The sequence below is a fragment of the Bacillus rossius genome, chromosome 13 (assembly GCF_032445375.1).
Source record: "Bacillus rossius redtenbacheri isolate Brsri chromosome 13, Brsri_v3, whole genome shotgun sequence".
Taxonomy (NCBI): Eukaryota; Metazoa; Arthropoda; class Insecta; order Phasmatodea; family Bacillidae; genus Bacillus; species Bacillus rossius.
In genome coordinates this window covers 49,089,519-49,115,896 of record NC_086340.1, presented here as the reverse complement: position 1 = coordinate 49,115,896, position 26,378 = coordinate 49,089,519, and the positions used below count along the sequence as shown (strand labels likewise).

Sequence of the window (26,378 nt, the reverse complement as noted above, 5' to 3'; positions counted from 1 at the left end):
GACTGGTCAGCCTGGGAAGGGATCTCCTCGGGTTCCGGCGACCTTGCCTGCCCTTTCTGGGTTCCTGGTGATGGGCAGGTCGAGGTCACCGGGACGAACGGCATTCGGGTGGCCGTGGCTTCACTAGTGTCGGAGACCCTGAGGTTGATTTTTGTGGCTGGGTCTTCCACTAGGTCGACCCGGAGCTTCTGGGGATGGGGCAACTCCTCTGAGTGGGTTGTTACGTTAGGTTTTGCCTGATGCGTTGGTTCGAAGCCCCTGAAATCTCCCTCGTCTTCCTCTTTTGCAGGTGTGATGGGACCTTGGCTGCCATCGGGATCCATAACTTTCTTGATTTGACTTAAAGGCACTTTCCTCATTTTACCCACCTCGTCTATGACCCACCCAGTATTGTTCTGGATGCGGTGGAGAGTTGTGGGGCCTTCCCATCTGGGCGCAAATGATGCACAGAACCGCTTGCCCTTGCTGCTGAGGGGGTGGTTTCGTACCCAGACCTGGTCCCCCTCCTTCAAGGGTGGTGACTTTCTTTCTGGTTGTGCGTATTTCTTTTGGATGTATTCCTCCTGATTTTTCTGCGCCTGCTCTTGCCTTGCTTGCGGGTTCCCCCATCGGGGTTGGTCCTCTGGTGGTTTCTCGGTCCACCTCCATTCCCCTGGCCGTTTCAGACCTTCTCCGAACAATAGTTCACTTGGGGACATCCCTGTGGCCTCGTTCCTCCGCCTCCTTAGAGTGAACAGAATGGTGGGGATGTGGGTGTCCCAGGAGGAGTGGTCATCTTTGATCCGAACCCTGATTCCTTTCTTGATCTCCTGGTTCCGACGTTCGGTCGGATTTGCCTGCGGGTGGTACGTGGGGGTGGTCCATTTTTCCACATCCCACTTTCGACATGCCTTCTCCCATGCTTTCCCTGTAAACTGGGCTCCATTGTCAGTGAGTATTTTTCTGGGATATCCCCACCTAGCAAAGACTTCGTTCTCCATCAGGGTTATTATGTGCTTCGCCTCTGACTTTGCTATGGGGAATCCCTCGACCCATCTTGAGAAGAGATCGGTGACTACCAGTAAGTACTGCCTTCCCCGTTTGGTGCGTGGATATGGCCCCATTAAGTCCAGCGCTACAGTATCCCATGCTACCTTTGGTCGTCTTGGGTACATTTGTGGCTTTGGGGTTGAGTGTGCCTTTGCTTGGGCACAGGTTGGGCACTTCTGGACGTGGTCCTTAACATCTCGTGTGACTCCGTGCCACCAGTATCTTTCTGTTATTGCTTCCAGGGTTCCCTGAGTGCCTGGATGCCCTGCCTGATTGTGGTCGTGCATGTGGTAGAGTAGTGATTCCCTGTAGGATGGGGCACCCATAGTTTCCATGTCTGTCTTCGGGGTGAGGTGCGGGTCCAAATTATCCCGTCCTTCTCTTGGTAGTGGTCTGGGTACTGACTGAGGAGGTTCCTAACTTGGGGATCACCTTGTTGAGCCCTCAGAAACCGTTCTTTTTCTGTTTTGGTCGTGATGGCTTGGAGGAGCACTATTGCGTCAGCTCTAGGTCGGGGTGTGAGGGCTGGTGGAAATATTTTTCCTGTATCGTCTTCACCGGTGTCCTCCCTTGGGGAGTGGTTTGGAAACCTTGACAGTGCATCTGGGAGCTCGTTCTCCTTCCCGGGACAGTGTTCCACATCGAAATCAAACTCACTTAGCAAAATAGCCCATCTGGCTAGTTTTGCCTTGGTGTCCTTGACCCTATGGAGCCATGTGAGGGCCTGGTTGTCTGTCCGGACTGTAAAGGGGGCATCCTCTAGGTAATACCGGTAACGCTTAATCGCCCAGACTATGGCTAGACATTCCAATTCGTTACTGTGGTACCTCGTTTCTGTTTCATGCAAGGTGGCTGAGGCGTAGCTGATGATCAGCTTCTGTCCGTCTTCTCCTCGTTGGTACAGAACCGCCCCTAATCCTTTGAGGCTGGCGTCTGTCTGCAGAATCATTCGCTTGTCTGGCGTGGGCCGGTGCAGGGTGGGCAACTGGGCGAACAGTTTCTTTGTTGCCTGGAATGCTTGCTCCTTCTCTGCTGTCCATGCCCACCTCTGACCTTTTCTCAAGAGGGGTAGTAGTGGCGCTGTCACTGTTGCCATCCTCGGTACATAGTCCCTTAGCCAGCCGCATGTCCCTAGGAAGCTTTTTAGCTGCTTGGGGGTTTTAGGTACCTCAGCCTCCTGGATAGCCCGGATCTTCTCCGGCAGGGGCTTGTTCCCTTTTGGCGTAATTAGGTGCCCCAGGTATTTAATCTGACTCATCCCAAACTCACATTTTTCCATGCGGCAGGTGAGGTTGTGCATCTCTAATCGTTCTAGGGCTCTCTTCAGGTGTGTCTGGTGTTCTTCCCAAGTCTTGGAAAAAATAATGATGTCATCCATGTAGGCGACACAGAATGTTGCCATGTCTCCTGTCAACACCTCTGTTGACATGAGGCGTTGGAAGGTACATGGTGCATTTTTTAGCCCAAAGGGCATCACCCTGAACTGCAAGCTTTCACCATTTGGACTGGTAAAGGCTGTATATTTCCTGTGCTCCGGGGCCACTGGAATCTGCCAGTAGCCGGCCCTTAGATCTAGTCTTGAGAAAATGTGAGCGTCTCCCAACTCCCGCAGGGTGTGGCCAATATCGGCCATGGGTGGGGCCGCGCTATAGGTTAGTTTATTTAGGGGTCGATAGTCGACACAGAAGCGCATTCCGTTACTGCCCTTCGGGGCAAGAACTATACGTGCGTTGTAAGGGGAGTTGGCAGGCTCCACTATCCGCTGCTGCTTCATCTCCTTCAATTGTTCGAGAATGATTTTCCGTTTCCCTGGGGAGGGCTTTCCTGGCCTTTCATACACAGGCTGTTCCGAGCTGAGGTGAATTTCATGCGCTGTGGTTCTGGTTTGCCGCAGGGGCCCGTTGTCCTCAAATAGCCCCCTGTGCTGGTTTAAGGTATCCAGGAGCTGTATGACCTGGGAGGGTTTCAATTGGTGCTTAACACCTTCCTTGTCTATTTCTGTTGAATTCCCTGATGGCTGGTCTTCCGACCACTGTTCTGTTATCCGAGTCTTTGTGCCGAAATGTACACGCCCGGTCCCAAAGTCCAAAATGCATTCCTGTGTGTGTAGCCAGGGCTGGCCCAGGATCATCTCTTCCTCAATCTGTCCAGTTACAAGGAATTTGACGGGCTGTGTCCCTATCCTTGTTTGGAGGGGTAGTTCGATGCTTCCCTCAACATGTATTTTCTGCGTGGGGTCCGCTAGGGAGACTCTGACTGACGAGGGTTGAAGTCTGTCCCTTAAGGTTAGAGGGATTTGGTCTGTCTGAATAAAGTTGGCAGAGGCTGCTGAGTCGAGGAGGGCCATTACCTCCTTTTCTCCGATGCCCACGATAAGTCTTGGGGTGACTGTCCTGGTATCTCCCAGCTCAGTGCAGTGGAGAGTTGAGACCTTTATGCCTTGCTCGGGTCGGTCGGCCTCTCGTTCCTTCCCGCCTTCTCGTTTCCCTGCCTCTGCAGCTGTCCCCTGGATCCATCGCCGGCTATTGGCCCTTGGTTGTCCCTGCGTGTGGGGCAGTCTCTGTTTAGGTGGTATCCGGGGCAGTACCAACATCTGGGTGGCCTATTCTGGCTGACATGCTCGGGTGGCTTGGTTTGCATTACTCCCCTCTGGACTGGTCCTGTGTTTGCAGGCAGTGGTCGGGGAGGCGGTTTCTCGGGAGGCTGTCTGCATATTCGGTCCCTCTCAAGTGCTCGGGCTCGATCGACGAGCTCCTCAATTGTTTCTGCTCGGGGGGCCCGCAGAAACGAGCGGAGGTTCGGCAGTAAAAGTTCGATGATGAAGGGGATCCCTGTCCCTTCCGGTTCGTTGGGGTGCAATCTCCGATATATTTGTATCTTCTTTCGTATGAAGATTTCTGTTTCTTCGTGCGGGGATTGTTCCTGGCTATAGAATTGGCGACTCAGGTCTGCTACTAGCTCTGTTCCTGCATATCGAGCTACTAGTCGGGATCGTAGCTCTGCCCAAGTGGACACAAAGTCCCCGTAAGTGTTCCACCAGGTGGCCGCATTCCCTCTGAGTTGGCGTCGCCCATGTTGGAGCCAATGCCCATGAGGGATTCCCGCTTCTATTAGTTGGCCCTCGCACTGATTAAGGAACTCGGTTGGGTCCTCATGAGATCTTCCTGCAAACTCTGGAAGCATTATGCCGCTCCCATTTGTGATGGCAGGGTGGGGCGGAATTCTGGAGTTAGCCAGTTGTTGGGTCCTGCAAGTGGTGCACGTGTATTCCAACCCTTCAATATTCAGCACTTCCTCCCTCCATCCTAGACAGGTCATGTGGTAGGGCCTAGCACAGTTTCGGCAGGTCACGCGTTCCTGACCGTCGCCTCTGCAGCTGGGGTGGGAGCATTTCCGGGCTTGTATTCTACAGTCTGCGCACTTGAACTCCATCCCCTCCCAGTCTCTGGCTTCGTCTGTCCAGCCTAGGCATCTGCCATGAAATTTCTTTGTACAGGTGTTGCATTCTAGGTAATACAACCCCTCTCCTGTGCAGCTGGGAGCGGGGCACTTTTGGGAGGCCTCTAGGGCCTGGGGGGAATATTGGCTATCTCCCTGTGGGCTGGCAGTAGCCATGGTGTTTTCAAGATAGGTTTTCTGGGCGCCACTGAGTTTTGGGCAGTCTCAGAACTGGCTGATGAGTAAGTTATCTCAGGGGGCAGCTGTGGGTGGCCGTCTACTGACAAGTCCTATAGTTGGCCCCACGTTGGGCGCCACTAATTGTCGCGTGGCTGGCTCTTCTCTGGCTCCTCCAGAATGGCCTTAAGCGCCAATCTTTAGTTTGCTGCCTGGGTGAGAAGGGATCGGCCTGACTGGCGCGAGTAACTTCTGGCTGGAGGTTCCTGAGAGGGGTAGGTAGGATTCTCCCCCACCTTGGGATGCCCTGAAAGTGGCTCCCAGTGTCCCTCGTCGAATGCCTACTTACGGGCTGCGGCTGGTTTGGCTCTGCGGTCTCCCAGTAGTAGGGCTGACCTGCTTGCTGGCTGGCTGGCTGGCTGGCGGGCGGTTGGCTGGCTTGCTGGCAGGCGGGCGGCTGGCTGGCTGGCGGGCGGTTGGCTGGCTGGCGGCGGGATAGGTCCCCGTGGAGCTCCCTCACCCCGAAAGGACACTCTCAGATATGCGGTACGAGATTTATTACGAGTACTCGCGGTTGGTACCGACAGCCTCCCGATACACACTAACTCGCGGACTCGGTTGTCGGTCTTCTGCTCTTGGCTGGCAGGCTCGGCTGCCAGCGAAGGCGCGGTGAGCGGTTGAAGGCGCGGTGAGCGAGGCTCGGCTGCCAGTGGTGCCACGAGGGCACCGACTGACTTCCTGGCCCAAAGGCCGGCCTTATATACCCCTCCTGAGGGCCAGGGCGTGACGTTTGAAGGGCCGAGGGTTCCAAGAATCACGGGCGCTTCCAGGAATTCCAGCCGGCCTACGTGACTTGGACGGACCTCGGCTTGGAGGGTGAGGGGAAGGCGGGTGGAGGCGGCTGGGCAGGCGGAGGTGGGTGAGGAGGGGGAGGCTGCGCGCGCACCTGCTCGGCCTGGCGAGAGAGGGGTAGGCGAGGGGTGGCGGCCAGTAGGCGGTGCTGGGTGAGGAGGGGGAAGCTGCGCGCGCACTCGGCTGGCCTGGCGAGAGAGGGGTAGGCGAGGGGTGGCGGCCGATAGGAGTGTGCGCGCGCACCCAGCTGGTTGGCCTGGCAACCAAGGACGCGGCGTGGTTGTCTTGGCAACGGGCGACGCAGTGGTGGCCGGACGGTGACAGCTGTCGCGGCCGTCAGTGGCGGCGGCGCGCACACGTGTTTAGGAAGGAAGGGGCTGACGGCTTCGTGATTATAGACGTGCGCGGCACGTCGCACGTCAGCCTAAATGTGCGCCTAAAGGTGATGAGTGATAATATTGAAAAATCATGTCCCTGAGATTTTGAGGTAAGGCTATTTTAAAATTCTTACATTGCTGAGTTCTTCGATAAAGAATTCCCTTAGATAGTTTGTGGTATTTTGGGGGTGAACCTGAGTTTATTTGCGCAATTATGTCAGACAGTTGCGGGTCCGAATTTTGGTGGGATCGTAAATCCGAAAAGGCTAACGGAAAATCTGTGAGCAATGCGTGGCAGGCAATGGGAATTTCTTCCTGAATATAGGAATTGGAAGGTGACTCGAACATTCGAGAAAGGGTGTCGGCCACGATGTTTTGTGAACCTTTAATATGTTGAATTTTAAATTTGAGAGAAGCAATCTTGACAATCCAGCGTCCTAATTTACCTAATTGCTTGGGGTGAGCCAAAAGCCAAGCAAGGGCCTGATTATCGGTTTCCAGCAGAAATTCTTTATGTTCCAAATAGGGCTGGAACTTGTCTATGCCGAAAACTACAGCAAGGCACTCGAGTTCATACACCGAAGAGGCTTTTCTCTCTTGGTGCGTTAAGGTGCGGGAGGCGAAAGCTATAGGCTGCCTACAACCATCAAACTCTTGTGAGAGAACTGCGCCTATGGCTACGCTGGAGGCGTCAGTCTGAAGAATGAACGGCTTACTGAAATCTGCCATTCGGAGCACTGGAGGGCTAATTATGGCTTGTTTGAGGAAAGAAAATGCTTTGTCTTGTTCTGGACCCCAATTGAAGACTGAATTTTTCTTACGTAGAGCATTCAATGGTGCTGCATGCTCAGCAAAATTAGGTATGAATTTAGAATAAAAATTTGTCATGCCGATAAATCTGGCGATGCCTTTAGCATCTTTAGGGGGCTGAAAATCCTTGATCGCCTGTGTTCGGCTTGGGTCTATGGTTACTCCCCTATTAGATATTAGATGTCCTAAGAAAGAAATTTCTTGTACCGCAAATTTTACCTTTTTGGTATTGACCGTTAGGCCGGCATGGCGTAGTCGTTTAAGGACTTCATGCAAATGAGCGAGGTGCTCTTCAAAAGTTTCTGAATAAACGACAACGTCGTCCAAATAATTGAAAACGGACTTGAATTTTAGATTGCCGAAAATTTGATCTAGAAGCCGTGTTAACACTTGTGCGCCAGTGGCTAGACCAACTTTGTATTGGTAGAGATTCCACGGCACGCAGAATCCGGTGACGTGTTTTGACTCTGGGGTTAGTGGTATTTGGTGGTAAGCCGAATTAAGGTCAAACACATTGAAAAATTTGGCTTTACTGAACCAGTGACATGCTGAATTTAGATCTGGTAATGGCGTCATTTCTACTTCAATTTGTTGGTTCACCTTACGAAAGTCAACAACGACACGGTGACCTTGACCTTGATCCTTAGGTACCAAGAAGGCTGGGGAAGCAAAATTTGAGGCTGAAGGCTCAATGACGTCTTTTTCTAAGAGTTTTTGTATGTGTTCACGCATTACCTGCATTTTTGGTCCTAACAGAGGGTACGGATGACACCGAACTGGGGTTTTGTCCAAAAGTTTTATTTCATATTGAGTTAAGTGAGTGCGTCCTAATTTCTCACTTAAAACGTCTGAAAAACTGTGACACAAATTTTCTATTTCTTTTCTTTGTCCGTGACTGAGATGGGCAAGTGAAACGTTGTTTTCCCTGTTCGAAACTGACTGGAGGGTGTTGACATGAGTCTGACTCTGCGTGTCGGGGGATACAAAGGAAATTAAAATTTGCTTATTAAATTGGAAATGAAATTTACGTGCTTGTAAATCAATTATCATGCCAGTTTTTGCAATAAAATCAGAACCAAATATTAAATCAGTCGCCAAATCATCAGCTACCAAAAATGGAAAAGTCCACGAAAACAAATCAATTTTAATTTTAACAATAACTGCAAACTTTACTTTCAAAGGCTTATCAGCCGCTGTGAAACACTGTATATCTATGGGCTGTGTTTTGTGAATGATATTATCTTGTTGTAATTTTCTGAAGAACTTGCCCGACACGAACGAGCGCACTGATCCCGTGTCAATTAGTCCTGGGATTTCTTGTTTTCCTACGGTTGTGTTGGCATAGGGTAGAACTGTCGGTAGATTAGCTAAAATATCATGACACGTTCTTTTGTCCGTGGTTCGCGGACAATTACATCTTTTGCACATAGGCCTAACAGTGTTGCAATGTTCCATTTGATTGACTTGACGAGCTTTGTTTTTCTTAGCTCGCCTTTGTTTTTGTTTTCTTAGTTTATTTTTTTCTCTGTGTGGGGAAGCTGTGTTTTGTTGAAGTTTTTGGTCGAATTTTGCATTAGGGTCGATGTGAAGGGAAAAATTTCTAACTGTTGTTTGGGCGGCTGGCTCAGAAAGAATTTTTTCTAGCCAGCGATTTACACGTTTTTTTGAGTCTCGCGAATTTTGATAGTTTGGGCGATAGTTTTTTGCACGACACTGTTCAATGTAGTGCCCGGGTTTTTTGCAGTACCTGCAGACAGGTATCCGTTCATCTTTATTTTGAGGCTTAGCGACATGTTCATTGCTGTTTTTTGTTGCGAATTTTTGTTATAATACTGCTGTTTATTTTTTGTTATTCTGGTATTGTTGTGGGTGTAGACATTAGCTTCTCGATTTCGCTGGTGGTCTGCGTATTCTACATTTGTGTTGGAGATGCACAAGCGATCAAGCTCGGCAAAATTTTGTGGTCGGGCCTGAAAAACTGCCCGCGATCTTTCTTGAGGGTTATTTCCATCAAGTATGTTAGAAACTATCTCACTCTCAGACACTCGCAACCGAAGAATTTGAGCGGCTAGTTTGATGTCTGCTATGTAATTAGGTAAGGCTTCATTTCTTTGTTGTAGCCTGTTGTACCATTCCAACCTGATGTTGGTCATCAAACGGGCTGGAATAAAATAATTTAGTATATCTTCGTGAAATTGATCAAATGAATAATTTTGTTCAATCGCGAGCGTAACTCGCTCACTCAAGGGTGGTTGTGTAAAGGGAAAAATGATTTCCAGCAGTTCCCTGTCCGGAAGATTAGCCTTTTGTTTGACCCTAAATAAATGTTTGAGAAAATCGATTAGATTTCTGGGTTCCAATCCTGTGGTTTCCTTAAAATTAGTTAAGAGCCTTTCCACGGGATGTGGAATCTTAGCATACAAACTACCTCCAACTGCTTGATTTGAGTTAGAGAATACAGGTACCGGGTTCGGTGCTGGATTAGGGGGTGGAGGTGGAGCTGGTTGAGGTGGTGGATGATTTTGAGTCTGATATACCTGCGGGGCCAATGGCAGGTATGAGGTGGCGGGGCTGATGTATGGCAGTTGTGACTCTACTCGGTCACCGGGTGGCACGGATAAGTTATGTGGCAAAGTCACTGCCAGGTCGGAAGTGAAATTTAGCAGCGGCGAAGCTGACTTTCCAATGGCCGAGGAGATGGGGTGGGTTTCCGGGGAGGTTTGAAGGGATGAAAATGTGGAGCTGAATTGCCGATAGGGGTTGAAAATGGCGGGTGAGGTGGAGGGGAGGTATATGGGTTTGGGGCGATGGAAAGGGTGAGCTGCGAACGATTGGCTGGGATGGGCGTAGGTGACCTTGGTGCTCTGGTGATCACCAGTCGCCATGACACTCGCGGAGGAAAACTGCTCGTTAATGGCTGTTGCGGTGATGACAGGAAATGTCTCACGGCGTGGTGTTACTGGTGGAGATGGAGGGGAGGAGGGTAAAGGAGGGGGTGTAGGGACTGGGCTACCTCTGGTTTCCATTTGTTTTGGAGGTTGCGGTACTTGAGTGTGAAACTCTGCTCCTGCAGCTGCAGTTACAGGTTCTAAGGATGTTTGATCAAGTGTGTCCAACTTACTCCGCAGTTTGAAACATAGGGCAGGGATCTGCTGTCTACATTTGTCAATCTCGGTTTGGTAGATTCCATTTAATTTATTTGCGGCTAGTATCTTGAGGTTAGTAAACCTCGTGCCGATATGTGTCAAGCGAGTTAGCGTACGGAGAATGTTGTTTCTGTTTGCTTCCTCTCCGACATAATTGATGTAGCTGTGTATGTCATAGAACTTGCTACAAACACAATTAAACTCACTCAACGGGTCTAGGTTTGTGAGGTGCGTAATGTGTGGTTGTATTTCCTCGGCGCAAGCAGCTCGGAGTCTTTTTCGGAGCGTGGCCACGTCGCCGAGGTCTGATAAGCCTCGAAACTTGAGTTCGTATGTTAGCTCGTCACGGAGGAGGTACTCCGGGGTGGGCATGATTGCAATTACTTTTCTTTGAAGTTGGTACAATCTTACAAATACAAACAAATAAACTAAATTTTTGGTGTGGATTGTTCAAAACTAACCCACGTAGAACTTAAACTTATTGTTTAAAATTACCTTAAACTCTATACATAAGACACTCTTAAATTAGCTTAGTTTAATAATATCATCAGTACCACAGCAGGTCGGGAAGTATGTGCCCAAAATAATGAAAAATATATTAGTTTAGTCAACATTAATTTGGTACTTCTGCTGCTCGAGAAAAGAAAAGAACAAGGCCACGGCGGGCGGACAGTGGTCTGCGAAGGTCGTGCAGGACGCACAGGGCGGTGAACTGAAGACGACACCACGAACGTGCACCGTGAGAGATAAGCGGCGCACAGGGACGGGGGAGGGGTGGCTGGGACACGTCCTCAAGATAAGCTCACAACTGGGGGTCCGACGCTCGCGGGCGACCTCGGGCCGCGTAAGAAAAACGTCGCTGGAAGTTAACTGAAATTTTAACTTACAAATTTACTAGTAAAAAGTTAAGCCAGTTTTAGGACTTACAATAATACTATATAACGAAAATCTTAGTGACAAACAAAAAAAAAAATATTTATACCAAATAAATTTAAAGCATTCTCATAAATCAAACCACAATACAGTTAACAATTTAAGAGTAACCATAACCACACAAACTGCTACCACATTGTAACCGTAACCACGCTCTGCTACCAATTTGTAACGTGCCGCTGCGCTCAATATGAAATTTCGTCTAAAGAACAAATATAGATTGGCCGTGGAAGCGCCAGGCAGAAACAGTACTAAACACATTACCCATAGGGGCACAGCGCACGCACAACAAAATTTATGATTAACCTCCTTAAAACTTGGTAAAGTTATGTGGATCGTGATCAAGGATAAGAAAATAATAAGATCTGGTTTGGTTTACATTGGCATTTACTTAATGATTTTGTTGCTGTTATTTCTACTTTACAAACCTTATTCCACTGAAGATAACCCATGGCATTACAGCCGAAACAAAATACCAAGAAAATTGTTGACCTTATTTGCTATACTTAATACATTAAATATTGTTAAACAATAAACCAAATGGGAGGCCCCGGGGCGAGATATTATAATAAGTAACAATGGTTATATTTGACTGAATTTAAGGTCATTTGGTTTCTTAACTTTACAGGCCATTGAATATTGAGAGCGCAGGCTCTTCATAAGACAAATTATAAAAAAAATTACATTTACTCGTTAAATGAATAAAAGTGTCCTGAAACTGGTTGTTCAGAATTATAAATTATTTTAGGGTTTTTTCCACTCAGGGAAAAATATGTTGAAAGCTGGCACTCTTGAGAAATTCTCCGATTGCAGGAGGCGATGAATTTCGGTGAACTAACTCATGAACTGCATGGGAGTTGAATTTGGAGCGGAATCTCTCATCCTAGTTCTTGATCCCCGCCTGCAACCAGTATTCCCATCAAATTAGGTTGGTTAACAGGCGGCTGATGTTGGGCGAAGTTAAGCCCCCGAGAACCGGAAAAGAAAAGGTGTGTGTGGGGCGACGAAATAACTTACCTAAGCTGCGGGGTGGAGTAGATCAGGTCGGTCCCTGGAGATGGCCAGGTGATGCGCGACGCGGAAGATTGCTGTCGCCATGAAGAATAATAAGTAAAGACAAAAAAACTATTTCAAAAAATAAACTATTTCGGGCAGCAAAAAAAAAATTATAAATTGAGTGCTAAGGCACATGGCCTTGTTGATAACCAACTACATGCTTTAGAGAAAGCCGTTCACGACTTTTCAGAAGCGCGTTGTCTCGGGCTGCGAAGAGAGATCCGCCCTTACCGCGTGCTGCCTGCCGAATCGTCAAAAATGGCGCCGGCTCGCCTAATTAAAGCTGTCTTTGGTCGCCTGTCCAGGGGAGGGGCTTCGGAAAACCCGAAGGGAACCCGAATGGTTCCGAAAGAAAAAAAAGGGCTCCGGCGACCTATCGACTGAGTGTGAGGTCGACTGTTTCTCCTGGTGGGGATAGGGTGGTCAGTAGTGCGCTCTCGCTCTCAGCTAGTTCGTCCTTTCGCCGCTAGATGGCGTGGGCATGCAGATCGGAGTCTCGCAGAGACCATCGCGGCACTTGGTGGCCGTCATTTTGCAAGTGGGGGGGATTTTGGCCTTGAGGTTGGTCATTGCAGCGGCTGGCCGATGACCGCTGTGGACCAGGACGGGGTGGGGGGTATGTCCGGTGAATGACCTGCCCTGGGAGACTTCGCCGGCCAGGCGTCGGGACGTGCGGCGGAGCTTGAAAAAAGGACACCAAAACGTGTTAGAGACCGCAAACTTCAGCACACCTCCGAGAAGGGGTGGAGGTGACCAAGGGAAGCTTAGGGCGGCTACTTTCGTCACGCGTAGCGCTAAACTCGTGACGAGACGCGACGGCCAGTGGATACCGTTGCTGATGATAGCCCTGTAGTCGGCTAGACCCAGCAAATTTGGTGGGAAACGGCGGTGAGAGCACTATACTGCTCAACAAGCTAACCTGCCAGTACACTCGACCGAACAAGTTTGGATGGGGGCGAAAGCAGCGGGCGAAGGAGGAAAATTGAAGTTATAAAAAAATTTAAAATTTTGTAAAACTAAGAAAATAAAAAAATCGTGCATAAAGTAGCACTGATTCGGCACAGCAGTCAATAGATTTTCTTGGTTATCTACATCCAATCGAGATACATTGTGTTTCACCTTAAAGCAATTCAATACCTCTGCTTTCACAAAATTTCCTGCCAAAGCTAATACAATGTCTACCAGTGATTCACAGAGAAAAGGTGCAATGGGTGCTTCACTTTGGAACATTGTAAGAAACAATTCCAGCTCTGATGCCAAAGAGTGGAAGAATGTCAATTTTACTTCTAGAAGATTATCTTCAAGAGCACTTTTCATTACACTGAAAGAGACAGATGAAATAGAAATTTCACTAACAAATTTCTTCAGGTGGGGTAACTTTTTCATGGCATGCTCAGCAACTGCCGTGTTCATCTGATTGCACAAAATTTCTTGGGAAAAATCTCTGATCCAGTTATTCTAATGTAATCTACCCTCCTTGCAGGTACGTGCTTAAACAAATAGTAACTGTGCCTCAAAAAACTAACTACGTCCCATTGTGTAGCAGAAATTCCAGTTTTGAAAGCACCATGGACCGTATGAAGCCCACAGCCACCAATTTCTAGCAATGATGGCGAATCTTCACCAAAAGTGTCTGTAATACGTATTTCCAAAGCTAACAAAAATGCCCAGTTTACGTTGAGGGCATCCATAAATACTTAAAATGAAATGCACCTGTCGGTATAATCTGAACGTGGGAAGCACATGCTGCAGCACGTCAAGTCAGCAGGATAACAGACCAGCTTGAACCAGATTGTATCACGTGATTTGATGCCACTTCCGAATCCGATGGTAAATAAAAGAATTTTGACGTGGGAACTGTTCGTTATTTGCCATTCAAAAATAAAAATGGGAGGGCTACGTCAATGCAAGCGAATCAATAAACAAAAAAACGTATTTCCAACTACAACCTGCCAAACAAAAATTCCCTGATTTTTCCCTGATTACAATATTCCCTGATTTTTCCAGGTTTTCCAGGGTCGGTAGACAACCTGTATGCTGCAACATGGACGGCAGCGATAAAATGAAGCCATTAGTTATAGGCAAGTTTAAAAAGCCACGCGGTTTCAAAAACAACATGATTCCATGTGATTACGACCACAATAAAAAAGCATGGGTCACTTCAACTGTATTCACCAAGTGGCTTCGGGCTTTTGATGCTCGTATGGGTTGCCGAAACAGGAAAATAGTACTGTTTGTTGATAATTGCCCTGCCCATCCAGCTGTGGATAATTTAACCAACATTGAGCTAGTGTTCTTGCCGCCAACAACCACCAGCATTCTTCAGCCCCTCGACCAAGGCATTATCCAGCAGTTGAAACTGAATTTTAAAGGAAAACTTGTGCGCAGCTTGGTGTTATCTCTGGATCTGGGGCGGCCGCAAAAGAAGTGGGACGTTTTCAAAGCCCTACACGGAATTGTTGCTAGCTGGAATGAAATTACACCAGAGACCATTTCGAACTGCTTTCGACACGCAAACTTTGGAGCTGACAATACAGATGCCTTAGCCACTCTGCCAGAAAACGAAAATGCAAGTGATCCTGACGAACCCATGCCTGTTACTGCTATGTTGCCGAGTGGTACGTCCGCCGAAACCCAGCCAGGCAGTTCGTCTGAGCCCACTCCAGGCACATCATCGGAGCCCGCACCAGGCACTTCATCGGAGCCCAGACAAAACACGTCAGAGTGTCAACGAGCCCACGGCACAATTACCTGGCCGTGTGACGAGAAAACGTGGCAAAAACTGACCCCAAACTGTTCATATGAAGAATACGTCACGGCCGATGACATCTTGGCAGCTTGGGGTGAACTCGGCGACGAGGAGATTGTCAGTGGAAAAAACCAGTCGTCTGATGACGAGAGCTGCGATTTGGACAGTGAAGAACAGCAAAATCCGACAAGGGCAAGTGTTCTTAATGCAGTAGACGTTATCTCAAACACCTTCATGTTTGATAGCAGTGCGAGCGCCGATATTTTGAGGCAGTGGGAAAACATCAAAGAGTATTTAATAGAAAACAGTTCTGGTAAAAAGAAACAGGCGTCCATTGTAGACTTCTTCCATAAGAATTAAAGTTTTGTGTTGCCGAGTGTCAATTTATTTCTTCATAAGTTATTTTTATTGTGGTGATTATTTCCCGCTTGTGTGTCAGTGCTATGTGTTTAAAAAAAATGTAGGCGTTATGTTTTTTTTAATGTGTTAAGTTTTTCCGTGACAGTATAATATGTTTATGCTTCATATAACTTTAGAAATGCTTAACTTTTGCGTAGGTTTAAAACTAATGTTATGAAACTAAAACGGTAAGTGGAAATATTGTGCAAAAATAGGCCTGTTTTATTTTTTGTTTAAGGCCATGCCTGGTAGTTTTGCAGCGATTTTGAAAATGATTTATTCCAAACAAACGGCACCATTTTCCTGTTATATTACTTCTCCATTATTTTATTAGCACCGCCTGTACTGAAGCGTGTGTGTTGTAACTAGTGCTTGGCGCGCAAGATGAATTCAGCCTATCACTTGCTGACGCGGCGCAGTGATACGACGGTGTTTGTTTATTTCAAAACTCAGCTAAGAGTGAACAGAGAATAATATCTGTATCACAATATCGCTACGACGGTTTGACAATAATATGTCAACGTTTGTAGGCCCGATCTTAATTTTTTCGTTGCAAAAAAACCCAACGGATTTTTAGAATCTTGCACCCGAAGTATCATATATTTTGGTACAAAAATAAGCCAAAATGACGCAAAATAATTTATTGCTGACAAACGGTGCGTTATTTTTCAAACAGCCTACGATTAATTGTGCATAGTAATACTTTACGCAGTCTCAAATTATTTCAAGGCATTCTGTTAAAAACTATTTGAGTTCTTTGCACCAACGTGAAAAAAAAACTACCGAGCATGGCCTTAAAGTGCGACGTAATATTCTGCTGTGTGTAGCGTGTGATACCCATTGCTATGCTTCTTTTATGCCTAGGCTTGAATTAATACATGTTTAGAAATAAAATAAACTTTTCTATAAAATATATATATTTTGCGATTTAAAATGCTCATTGCAGCCTATAAACGTTACGTTTTTCTTGATGTTTTTAGGCCTACTAGCTAATCTTATCTACATTTATAAAGAAGCCACTAATTTTTTTATTTGAGCACATATGTTATGTGTTATTTATTATTATTATTTTATTGATATAAAATATCAAAAATGTAAAAACACGGCGTACCATACTGCCTTTGTAAGCTGTATTTTTGGCCTAAACATAGTGTTGAGTCTTTTGTTATTTTTATGTTTGATTAGCTCAAGTGTTGTTTCTGCATGAATAGAATATTTACAGCATAATAAACATACGTACATGTAAAAAATTTACTTGTTTGCCGAAGGCACATGTACGTGCCGTGTATAGACACGGCAACGGCAATTCATTTCCCGTGGCAGCGGTGGGAAAAAGGTTGCGGGGGGGGGGGGGGGGGGGGGGTAGCCACAAATGGACGCAATTTGGCCTCACTGGTTCGTACGTACAACTCGGTCGTACGGACAAATTTTGGAGAACCGTGAGTGTACGTAGAATCGAGGTTTGACTGTATTGTAAAAATTGTTGCATCATGACAGATTTACTTATAATATTTTTTTTGTAATAATATTCTATAATTGTGAATAAACGTACCTCGGTGAGCAGGTGGTTCTGCTGCTTGAGGCGGGAGAGTATGTGGTGGGGGGCGGGGGGCGGGTGGTGCACCGCCAGGTTCATGTGCAGGGGCAGCCCGCCGCGCTCCCAGCTGTCGGCGAGGGCCGCCAGGTGGCGGTTCACCTCCAGCACCCGGGCGCGCTGCAGGTCCAGTCGCTCCTGCTGGGCCTCCGTCCACTGCTCCTGCCCCCACACACAGCGCGTCCCGTAGCATCTTCCGACACACTCCTCGCGCCTACCACCAACGTACAAAATAATACCTTTATACTTTTGGTTGCCTTGGAGTGTTCCAATTATTTTCAAACTCAAAATATTTGTTGTTTATGGTGAAATTGGCTCTTACCTACTAAACCATGATAGATAGGTCTGGAGACTCCCTAAACTATTAAAATATTACTCCACCCTCCGTCTCGGTTCATCGCATTTGAAAAATGAACATCGACATGTAGTTTCCCGCCTGAGACACAGGGTCTACGTGGATGGAATGGGGCTGACACTTATCAGAGGAGCCGGCTGCCCTATCCGAGGGACAGACCAGCCTGAAGAAGATGAGAGGTGAGATGAGATAGCAGCGAAGGAATGAAATAGTGTAGGCAAGCAGGAGCACCCCGAGAAAACACAAAGGTCACTGCAACGTCTGCCACATTTCCCACTCGCGAAAATCCAGGTTCGACCTCACGAGGAATCAAACCCCAGTGGCGAGTGTTCTATCCACTCAACCTTCACGCCTGTGGTTATTGCATTTCCATGTCATTATTATTGCTTCACTGCAATCCCTACAAACAACTAAAAAGACAAGCATTTTTATTGCTAATTTTCACACCAGATATAGTATTCATTCCACACTATAACTCCTACTTTCTTCTCCTACTCCTCTGCTCATCCTCAGCAGTTATAAAATGAAGAGAGTGCTCAGCTGAGGACTGTGAATACAGTAAGAAACACAACTTGTGCACAGTGTAGCTCATTGGTAGAGACCCCGAAAAATGGTGAAGCACGAAATTCACGAAATAACGCGAAAATTTTATACTTTAAACAAATTTTGCGACTTTCCTTTGATTTTGACATAGTCGCGAAATTCACGAATTTTTGCGCGAAATTCACGCTTTTCCGCACAAAATAATGTCCTTATGTCGCAAGTTATATTTATTTACGCCATCATAAACATAGGTGTGAAATAAACATAGACTGAAAGACTAGTGCCGTGATATTATCATCTTCGTTTTGACACGTTACTGAAATCCACATATTTTTATTACTTGTTTACAAGCAGTAAATATTGCCATCTCAAATGAAAACAAAATGTAACAAATTTCAACAATCAATATGTGCGCACTGCCAACATAACAAAATTGACTGTCCACAGTGTTCGTGTTTTGAATAATGGTCGTTTCTGCCGCTAGGCGCACTGGTGTCAATTTTTCTAACCTAATTTAATCGCATGGAGCTAAGATGGCAGTCATTTTTATGTGCACATATCTATAAGTGTTTACAACTACCGTCCACATTTTGTAAGTTTTGTGATACAATTGAATTTATGGCTAAGATGCTGAAAACTTCGACAATGTTTGATCGTGAAAGAGAGATGAAATCGGATGGATTTTATATTTTTGATCAGCGGGACAAAATTATGATGTGCAAGTTCTGCAACATGCGGGTTGATTGGACAAGCAAAGACACGTGCAAAAAGCATGTGGCAAATGACACACACAAAACAAAACAAAAAAGACAATTATTTTGTAAAGCATTCTTCCGTATCTAAACAAATCTGGAAAGCTGATCATCCAGCTATGAGGGAATGGTTTAACACCCATGTAGAAGGTTAGCCTTATTTATTTATAAATGTTTTCCCCCTCTAATAAAAGTTCATAAGCATATGTAGGCCTACAATATTATCAATTAACTTACCTTTAGGCCCAACTTACCTTACTTCAAATAAATATGCAAGTACCTCAGATTAACAAACACACAAATAGGATGGATTGCATTGTGAAATGGTGAGCACACCACAAGATATTTTTGACTGATTGATGCAGTAATCTTGAAAAGGTTAGGTTAGGTTTGGCTAAGAATTGTTTTGGGTAAATTAGCCCATTAATATTTTCAGCGATAACCTTATAAATGCTACCTATTTATAAGTATATTGTAAGTTATATATACATTTTAGGTGCAGGGGATTTGCCATCAGCCAACACTCTTAGAGAAACTTATGTCCCAAAAATTGGCCAGACAAATAAGGAAGCAGTGAGGCATACTGTAAAAGCAAACAGATTGTATTCATGTGTGATGAAACGACATACAAAGTGGGCCGATGTAAGGCAGAGTCTGCTACTTTGTAGTGCCTATGAAAGATACTATGGTAACTGTTGTGTTACACATTTGTGTACCAACCAAACTTGCCTGCAGAGGAGAATTTATAGTATGTACAGTGAGATAGACTCTATAATTGAATTTGGATATTGAAATACTGTGTATTGTAACTTAGGATTTTTAAAGGAATATTTCAAATGTTTTTACTTTTTTTAAGGCGTGTTTAGTCTTTGTAAAGCCCCGTGTTCTTTAGTTTACAACAATTTTTTTTTTTTTAAATGAGACTGTATAAAAAATACTGACTTACAAAACAGGTTTTAAAACTGTACCAAAGTACCATGTGAGAATAAGTATTTTCTTGAGATGAGTAGTACCTAGGTATCATATGTGAAGTATTGTAAACAAATAGTATAACAATGTTTAATCGAATGAATCATTTAACGAAGTTTTTACATTTTTCCTGTTTATGTGAAGAAGATTTTCACATACAAAATTTAACAGCTATTTATAACTGTATTTTTATGTACAATATAACATATTCGTAAACACTGCTTTCCTCATTTATATGTACCGCTATGAGGTTTTTTTTACACCGCCAATGGCATAATTTTTTTACAATTTTTTGGGGTCTCTAGTCACTACTGATTGCTTATTTTTACACCAATTTTTTTCACTGCTTTTGTAATTTTTTTACACTGAAATGAGCCATTTTTATTTACCATTTTCTGGGGTCCCTACTCATTGGTTCTTTGCTTCTCAGTGGTCCACGAGAAGATCAAATGCAGAACTCCTTAAATTCATGAACACACAATTATACATAGTAACAAATATGAAGTAAAGTACGATTCCCCTTCCTAGACGCACACAGATTACATGGTCGAGAAAAAGACGCTTCTGTACTCTCTACCAGCAATAGCTTCAAACATTGGTTCACACATAATTGTAATGTTTCCATCACATGACAAAATCAACATAATTAAAAGTCAACTGACTTCTACTCATTTTATTTTATTACCTAATTTATTTTATTGTAAAATGCACATTTTTTGTACCTTTTTGTACTCTCAAAATAACTAAGGTTTATCTCATGTTCAATAACGTCCTGCATTTTCTGAATTCACTTAATTCTAAGACTCATCTTGATGTGACTCGAACTTTGAAAATGAGGGTGTGACATACAATCGAAGATATCCTACATTTAATAAATACAGGTTTTTATTTTTTACATAGTTAATTCAGGATGCTGAACAATGAAACATTGGTGACTAGTTAACTACTGCAACAAGATAAAGTACTAATTAATTACAAGTACGTCCTAATGTAAGGAAGGTTACATCCATTTCAGAGACACTGGGCAAGCAACATGTCAAATTTCTCTAAAGGTTGATGCCACCAAATAGCTAAACGTAAGATAAATACCGTGTTTTCTAGCATATCCGTCGCACATTTTATTCTAACATCAAGTTTGAAAAGTAGGAGTGCGACGATTATGCGTAAAAAAATTTTTTTGTTAGGTAAAGTTATTCATAAAAACCAAACCCGTACATGGAAAGTACGTTTATTTAAAAAAAGTGGAGTATACCAGAGCACGCCAAACAATTTATATTAATAATTCATTAAACAAAAACCTTTCTTCAACGTTAAATAGAAAAACCAAAACTCTAACGCGAACGCAAGCCACTTAAATCTGATGTGAACTAACGTGTCGTAGTACACACTTGCCAAGAAAGAATGCGGGCCATCAAATGTAGTTAACTCAGCACTCGACATGGAGCGCGCGTTGCATTCAATTGGCGAGATATTGATATTCGACTACGTGCGCGCACTCTATACGGGAAGCAACATAACGAAACATGAATGATGCACTGACTACATTTTTATAAGTGGTACGCCGTGGCGACGCAGACAATCAGATAAAGGAAATAATGTTTAAAAAATCTTTAAAATAAAATTTACACGTTAGACAACTTTGTATTGCCGTTAATTAAATAAGTAAGTGGTAATGACCAAATAAATATTAGATTTCTACTTTATAATATATATATTTATACGGAAAAGATACCTACACAAAGCGCTCGGCATCTACTAGCTGGACCAAAAACATCATGCGAGTTTACGCGAGAAGTTTTTTTATCCCAATTTTGACGGCCTAAAATATAGGTGCGATGATTATGCGGGTGCGACGATTATGCGATAAAAGAGGGTGATCACATTTTCCCCGCAGCACTGTCAAGTGATTTCAGTATTTAAGAGAACTAATGCACCAAAATTATCATTAGCCTTTTAAAAATAAACCCCTAGTTTGATCATAAAATTCAGTGGATTCAACACCAAATTTCAATTTACAAATATCATGACTTATAGTCCTGATAGGAGTCTGTGCAATGCGTTGACATTCAAAAAACAATAGACATAGAGTTCTCGGTTTCTTAGATATGGATAACATTTCAAAGCAAAATACTGTTTATAATGTCATAATTAATAAAATTCAGAAAATAAAAATTATTAATACCCTCTTTTATCGCATAATCGTTGCACTCGCATAATCGTGCACCCATATTTTGGGCGGCAAAATTTGGATAAAAAATCTTCTCGTGTAAACGTCGCATGATGTTTTTGGTCCCGCTATTAGATTCCGAGCGCTTTGTATAGGTATCTTTTCCGTATAAAATGGTGTATTTTAATGTAGAAATATAATATTCATTCGGACATTACCACTTACTTAATTAATTAACGGAAATACTAAGTTGTCTGATGTGTAAATATTCTTTTAAAGACTTTTTAAATGTTATAACCTTCATCTATTCGTCTGCGTCGCCGCGGTGTACCGCTTATAAAAATGTAGCCAGCGCTAGTTGGCATCATTCATGTTTGGTTATGTTGCTTCCCGTATAGAGCGCGCACATGTAGTCGAATATCAATACCTCGCCGATTCATGCAACGCGCACTCTCTGTCGAGTGCCGAGTTAAATACATTTGATGTCCCGCACTCTTTCGTGGTAAATGTGTACTACAACAATAGTTACGTGTTAGTTCCATATTCAAGTGGCTTGTGTTCGGGTTACAGATTTTGTTTTTCTATTTAAAGTTGAAGAAAGGTTTTTGTTGCATCAATTATTAATATAAATTGTTTGGCGTGCTCTTGTATATTGTATACTCTACCTTTTTTTAAATAAACGTACTTTCCATGAACAGGATTTGTTTTTATGAACAACTTTACCTAAAAAAAATTTTTTTCCCCATAATCTTCGCACCCCTACTTTTCAAACTTGACTTTAATATAAAATGTGCAACGATTATGCGAGAAAACACAGTAACATCTGTGCCAACACCTGTTTTAGTACAGTACCTACCATGTGAGACCCCATTCTTCCTAAATACTTCATTTTCTCTTGCACGGTGCCAACTTGCTTGAGATACCACTCCCTGGCTCGCTCGACCGCTTGCAGCCCTTGAATCAGCACGTCCTTCTCCTGTTCGATCTGCTTCATCCTCTTCAGCTGCGAACATGCCGTTACGTCACCTGACGATTCCTTTTCCTGCTCAATAACAACCAGCCTGCTGGTGAATTCATACGTACAGCAGTAATAAATAAGTTACACACACAAATACAGTGCAAATATATTTTATTTTAATAACCAACATTTTAAATTGACCATTGTTGTAAAAACACATGTATGGGACTTAGCAATTTTTTTTTAAATATAATTTAATCTATTATAACAAAAATCTGACTCACCTATTGCAAGTTATTATATGAGTATATGTTACATATTAGTGCTGAGCCGATACAGATTTTGAGCCTTTTCCGATACTACCGATACTAATTTACCGATACTGCAGATTCCATTACCGATACTGCCGATTCCATTACCGATACTGCCTAAATGTTATTACTAGTGTGTTGGATGAAGCCAACATATTTTACTTTAGAAATATAATGCAATAACACAAATCAATGACCATAACTTTAAATATAACTTATAAAAATATTGGTTGTCTGTAAAGTCGGTTTACGGATGATAGTTTAACGTGACAACGTCATTACAAAACATTGATGAAAAGATTGCATACTTTTATGAATAAAATTGAATCATTTTTATTGAATTATCACTATTTTGTATGGATACAAAGAAGGAATGAAATGAAATCTACAATTTCATTGATAAATTTACTTTTATTTGCACTCATTAATTCAAATATGTTTATTACTTTAACGAACAGATTATTTTAACTATAACTGTTATACATGTTTGCTATTTAACTTCTTCCAATCTGTGTTATTTTCTTAAGGATAGGACGATGATAGGAAAAGTAGGAAACGAATGGGAGTGTTTCAAGTTTAATGTGCCTCGAAAAAGTCAAATCGATGGTGGTTCCAATCGAGTGGAAGAGAGATAGATTCGGTGCAAGCGTACAATGAGCGCAACGGGACAAAGCATGACGGGACAATAAGTCATCCTTTCTCGTGCGTGCAGCCAGCGTTCATCGATTTATTAGACGTCACGTCAAAATGTTTAATAAATGCAGATTAATTACTACAACAAAGAGGTAAAAACAGAACCTAGCCGCTACACTACGAATGCTTGTACCTTGCTACAGCTATGGCAACGGTGGAAATGCCGTTGCATCTGGCAACGCTGTGATGACTTGCTCTTCCTTGGCCCTCGATTGTTGTGGACGCCATCTTGGTACAGCACATACTTGTTCCGTGAAGTACACATCATCACTTCCGAACAGCTTGTTTTTATTGTGATAACGGCACCGAAGAATCAGTTTCAAATTCGCTACTATCAATTTTAATAGTGTATGCTATATATATACTGCAAGAAGTTACATTACGGTTTCTAATGAAAATGAAGTTAGCTATACAGACGTGTTGCATCGCTGCAGGCCTATTAAACAAAAAGGCTGTTACTATATTTACGTCATTTTTCAACGTCGTTGCTTAAACACGGGCTTATGTTTGGAAAGTTACTGCAACGCAAACAAAGCTTCATTTGCATCAGTTTTTGAACGCCTCGAGTTGAAATTTTACAATACCTGGCATAACCCGAGTGAGTTCATAAACTACTTGTGCCTTTTTATACTTTTGTATTTTGATTTTTTAACGCATACACATACGCTGTAGACTGTAACCATATTTTTTCTTTCTGTTTAGCGAAATTTTTGTAGAAATGGATAAATAAACTCGGTTGGGATCATGTAATAAAAAACAATGTTTAAGTATTAAAACGTACAAATTTATCGGTTTTAATACCTGCATTTTTTATGTGAATCGTGCACGACTCTGATATTGATTATATCGGCCGGTTTCGATAATCAGAACCGGGTTCGGCTCAGCACTATTACATATACGTTTGATTGGGTTCGAGGAGTTTGACAAGAAACGTCTATACATGTCTATAACAAACATCTCTCCTCCGACCCCCCCCCAACAACTTAAAAATTTTGACTACACAACAAAACTGTCCTTTTTTAAGGATATCAAAATTATTCTATTCAAGTAATCTATCTGACTCACTCACCATGTTGTAATCAATGCCGTTCTGCAACGTATGTCTTCTTGGCTCTCTCCGCCGACTGGTGGTTTTCTTGTAAGCAATTCCCCCCTGATCCGGCTGACCTGAACAAGACAAACAAGCTTGAAAAAAACAGCATGAGTTAGGTGCCTACTCTTGTCTTGTTTTCACTCATTATTTTTACGATGGACATCATTGCTTCCTTACAGGAAAGCAGAGGTATAAGCGTCATTAGCTTGAATAAATTGGGGCATTGCCTCACATCGGCATGGCCAGGCACTGTTGCGGCAAGGGGGAATGAACCAGGAGCTTGTCAATACTGCCACGGACCCTGAGGTTACAAACATGGAGACTTTGGTTGACTGACTGACGGGGCCCGGGCTCGCTGCTGAGACACCACCTAGTCGGGAGGTCTGCTGCAGTCACAAATTCCGCACTCCAAGGTGAGATAGAGAGGCAGATATGGTACTACGTCCTCAATCTCATATTGTGTATATTTTTTTCATTGAAAGAACTGGGTGACGACTGGTTATGGTTAGTGTTCGAGGTATGTAGGATATGCCAAGTAAAATAAAGGCACAGTGTTTTAAACAGTCAAGGTCTTTGATTCTCCCTCGAGATCTCTAAAACGTCAGATAAGCCACTGAGCGGCTAGCCAGCTGAGAACCAGCCGGGCAGAAGGACTCTGACCAGTTTACAACAACGTGAATCACCTCACCTGATGGTTTCCCATCTCCGGAACTCCTGCTCCCGCGGACGACCGCTCTGGCGTCGACGACCGGGTACACGAGCCGCTTGTCCGGGACGGCATGGTCCCCCATCATCAGGCCCATCTGCCAGTTCTGGAGCGCGTTGCGGATCTCCGCCTTGTCCATGTTCCTGTCGCCGCCCGCGGCCGGCACGCCTCTCTCGAGCCCGGCCGCCAGCCGGGGGGGCTTGGGCGGCCCGTACAGCACGCCGGCCGGCTTGCCCTCCCCGCCGTAGCTGCGCGGGTCGCCCGGGTCGGGCTGCACGTTCTCCTTCCTCTCGCCCAGCAGCTGCGGCATGCTGAGCGTCCTCTGCTGGGGCATGGCGTTGTTGGGGCGCACCGCGGCCGTGTTGCCGGCCGGCCAGGCCTTCGACTGGTCCACGTCCAGGATGGGCGCGGACGGCGGGCGGACGGGCTGGGACGAGGACGGCTCCGCGGGCGGCTGCTTGTGTGGTTGGCCCAGCTGGTTGCGCAGCAAGCAGATTTTCAAACCGGCACAGAAACGTTCAAATGACAAGAGACCGTTTGGGGGTGTCACCTTCTGTAAACTGTCAATGACTCCTTTCGGAAGGCCCTTAGTTCCGTCATCCTGCCATCTGTACTCGATTTCTGAAACAAACAAACATTCAAAAATAATATCAGTGTCAAAACATGATGTATGAACACTAACATTAGTGGTCACAAAAGAATTGGTTGTAGTGATAGTGTCTGCGATGAATGCTGACTGTTTATGATTTATGTGATGTCTTGAGTAGTGGGAGTTGATGGTGTTGGTTTTTTGGCTGGTGTGGTTTTATTGTTGTCTATGGTATAGGTTGTGTGAGTGGGGCTGGTGGTAGTAGACTTGGTGGTGGTAGCAGTCATGCTGATGGTGGTGGCAATGGTGGTGGTTGGAACAGTTGTTACGAAGGTCCAAAGCACAAAAACAATGCAGCCAACTGCATGAACTCCTGTCCACAACTCTAAAAAATGCATAATTAAAACAAATTTTTATACTCTTTAAGATGTGTACTGGAATTTTGTGTTGCCCACTGCAAACTAAATTTTTTTTATTCTTCAGGTGTAATGTCAGTTCCAAAGAAATGGTTCGTGTAAATCTCCTGCGGTAAAAATTATCTCAAAACCTATCTACAGTTTGTGATCTGTTTAGAGTCAAGTACTTTGATTCTCCGTCGCTTGTAACTTAAACTTATGATTGGTGAATTTAGCTAAAATAGTGTGTGATATGTATTTATTTTCACTGTAATAACTTAAAATAC

General features: G+C 44.2%; 1 protein-coding gene across 2 annotated transcripts in view; it reads right to left on the bottom strand.

Annotated features, from left to right (window-relative positions):
• LOC134538557 (suppressor APC domain-containing protein 2) overlaps nt 1-26,378 on the bottom strand; it is an 81,142-nt gene that overhangs the window by 23,756 nt on the left and 31,008 nt on the right. For both annotated transcript variants that reach the window (XM_063379979.1, XM_063379978.1), the window contains exons 3-6: nt 25,090-25,728; nt 24,378-24,475; nt 22,203-22,349; nt 16,519-16,722 (exon numbers count right to left, since the gene is read on the bottom strand). In XM_063379979.1, the coding sequence (XP_063236049.1) occupies nt 16,519-16,722; nt 22,203-22,349; nt 24,378-24,475; nt 25,090-25,728 (1,088 nt within the window). The remainder of the gene's footprint in view (nt 1-16,518; nt 16,723-22,202; nt 22,350-24,377; nt 24,476-25,089; nt 25,729-26,378) is intronic.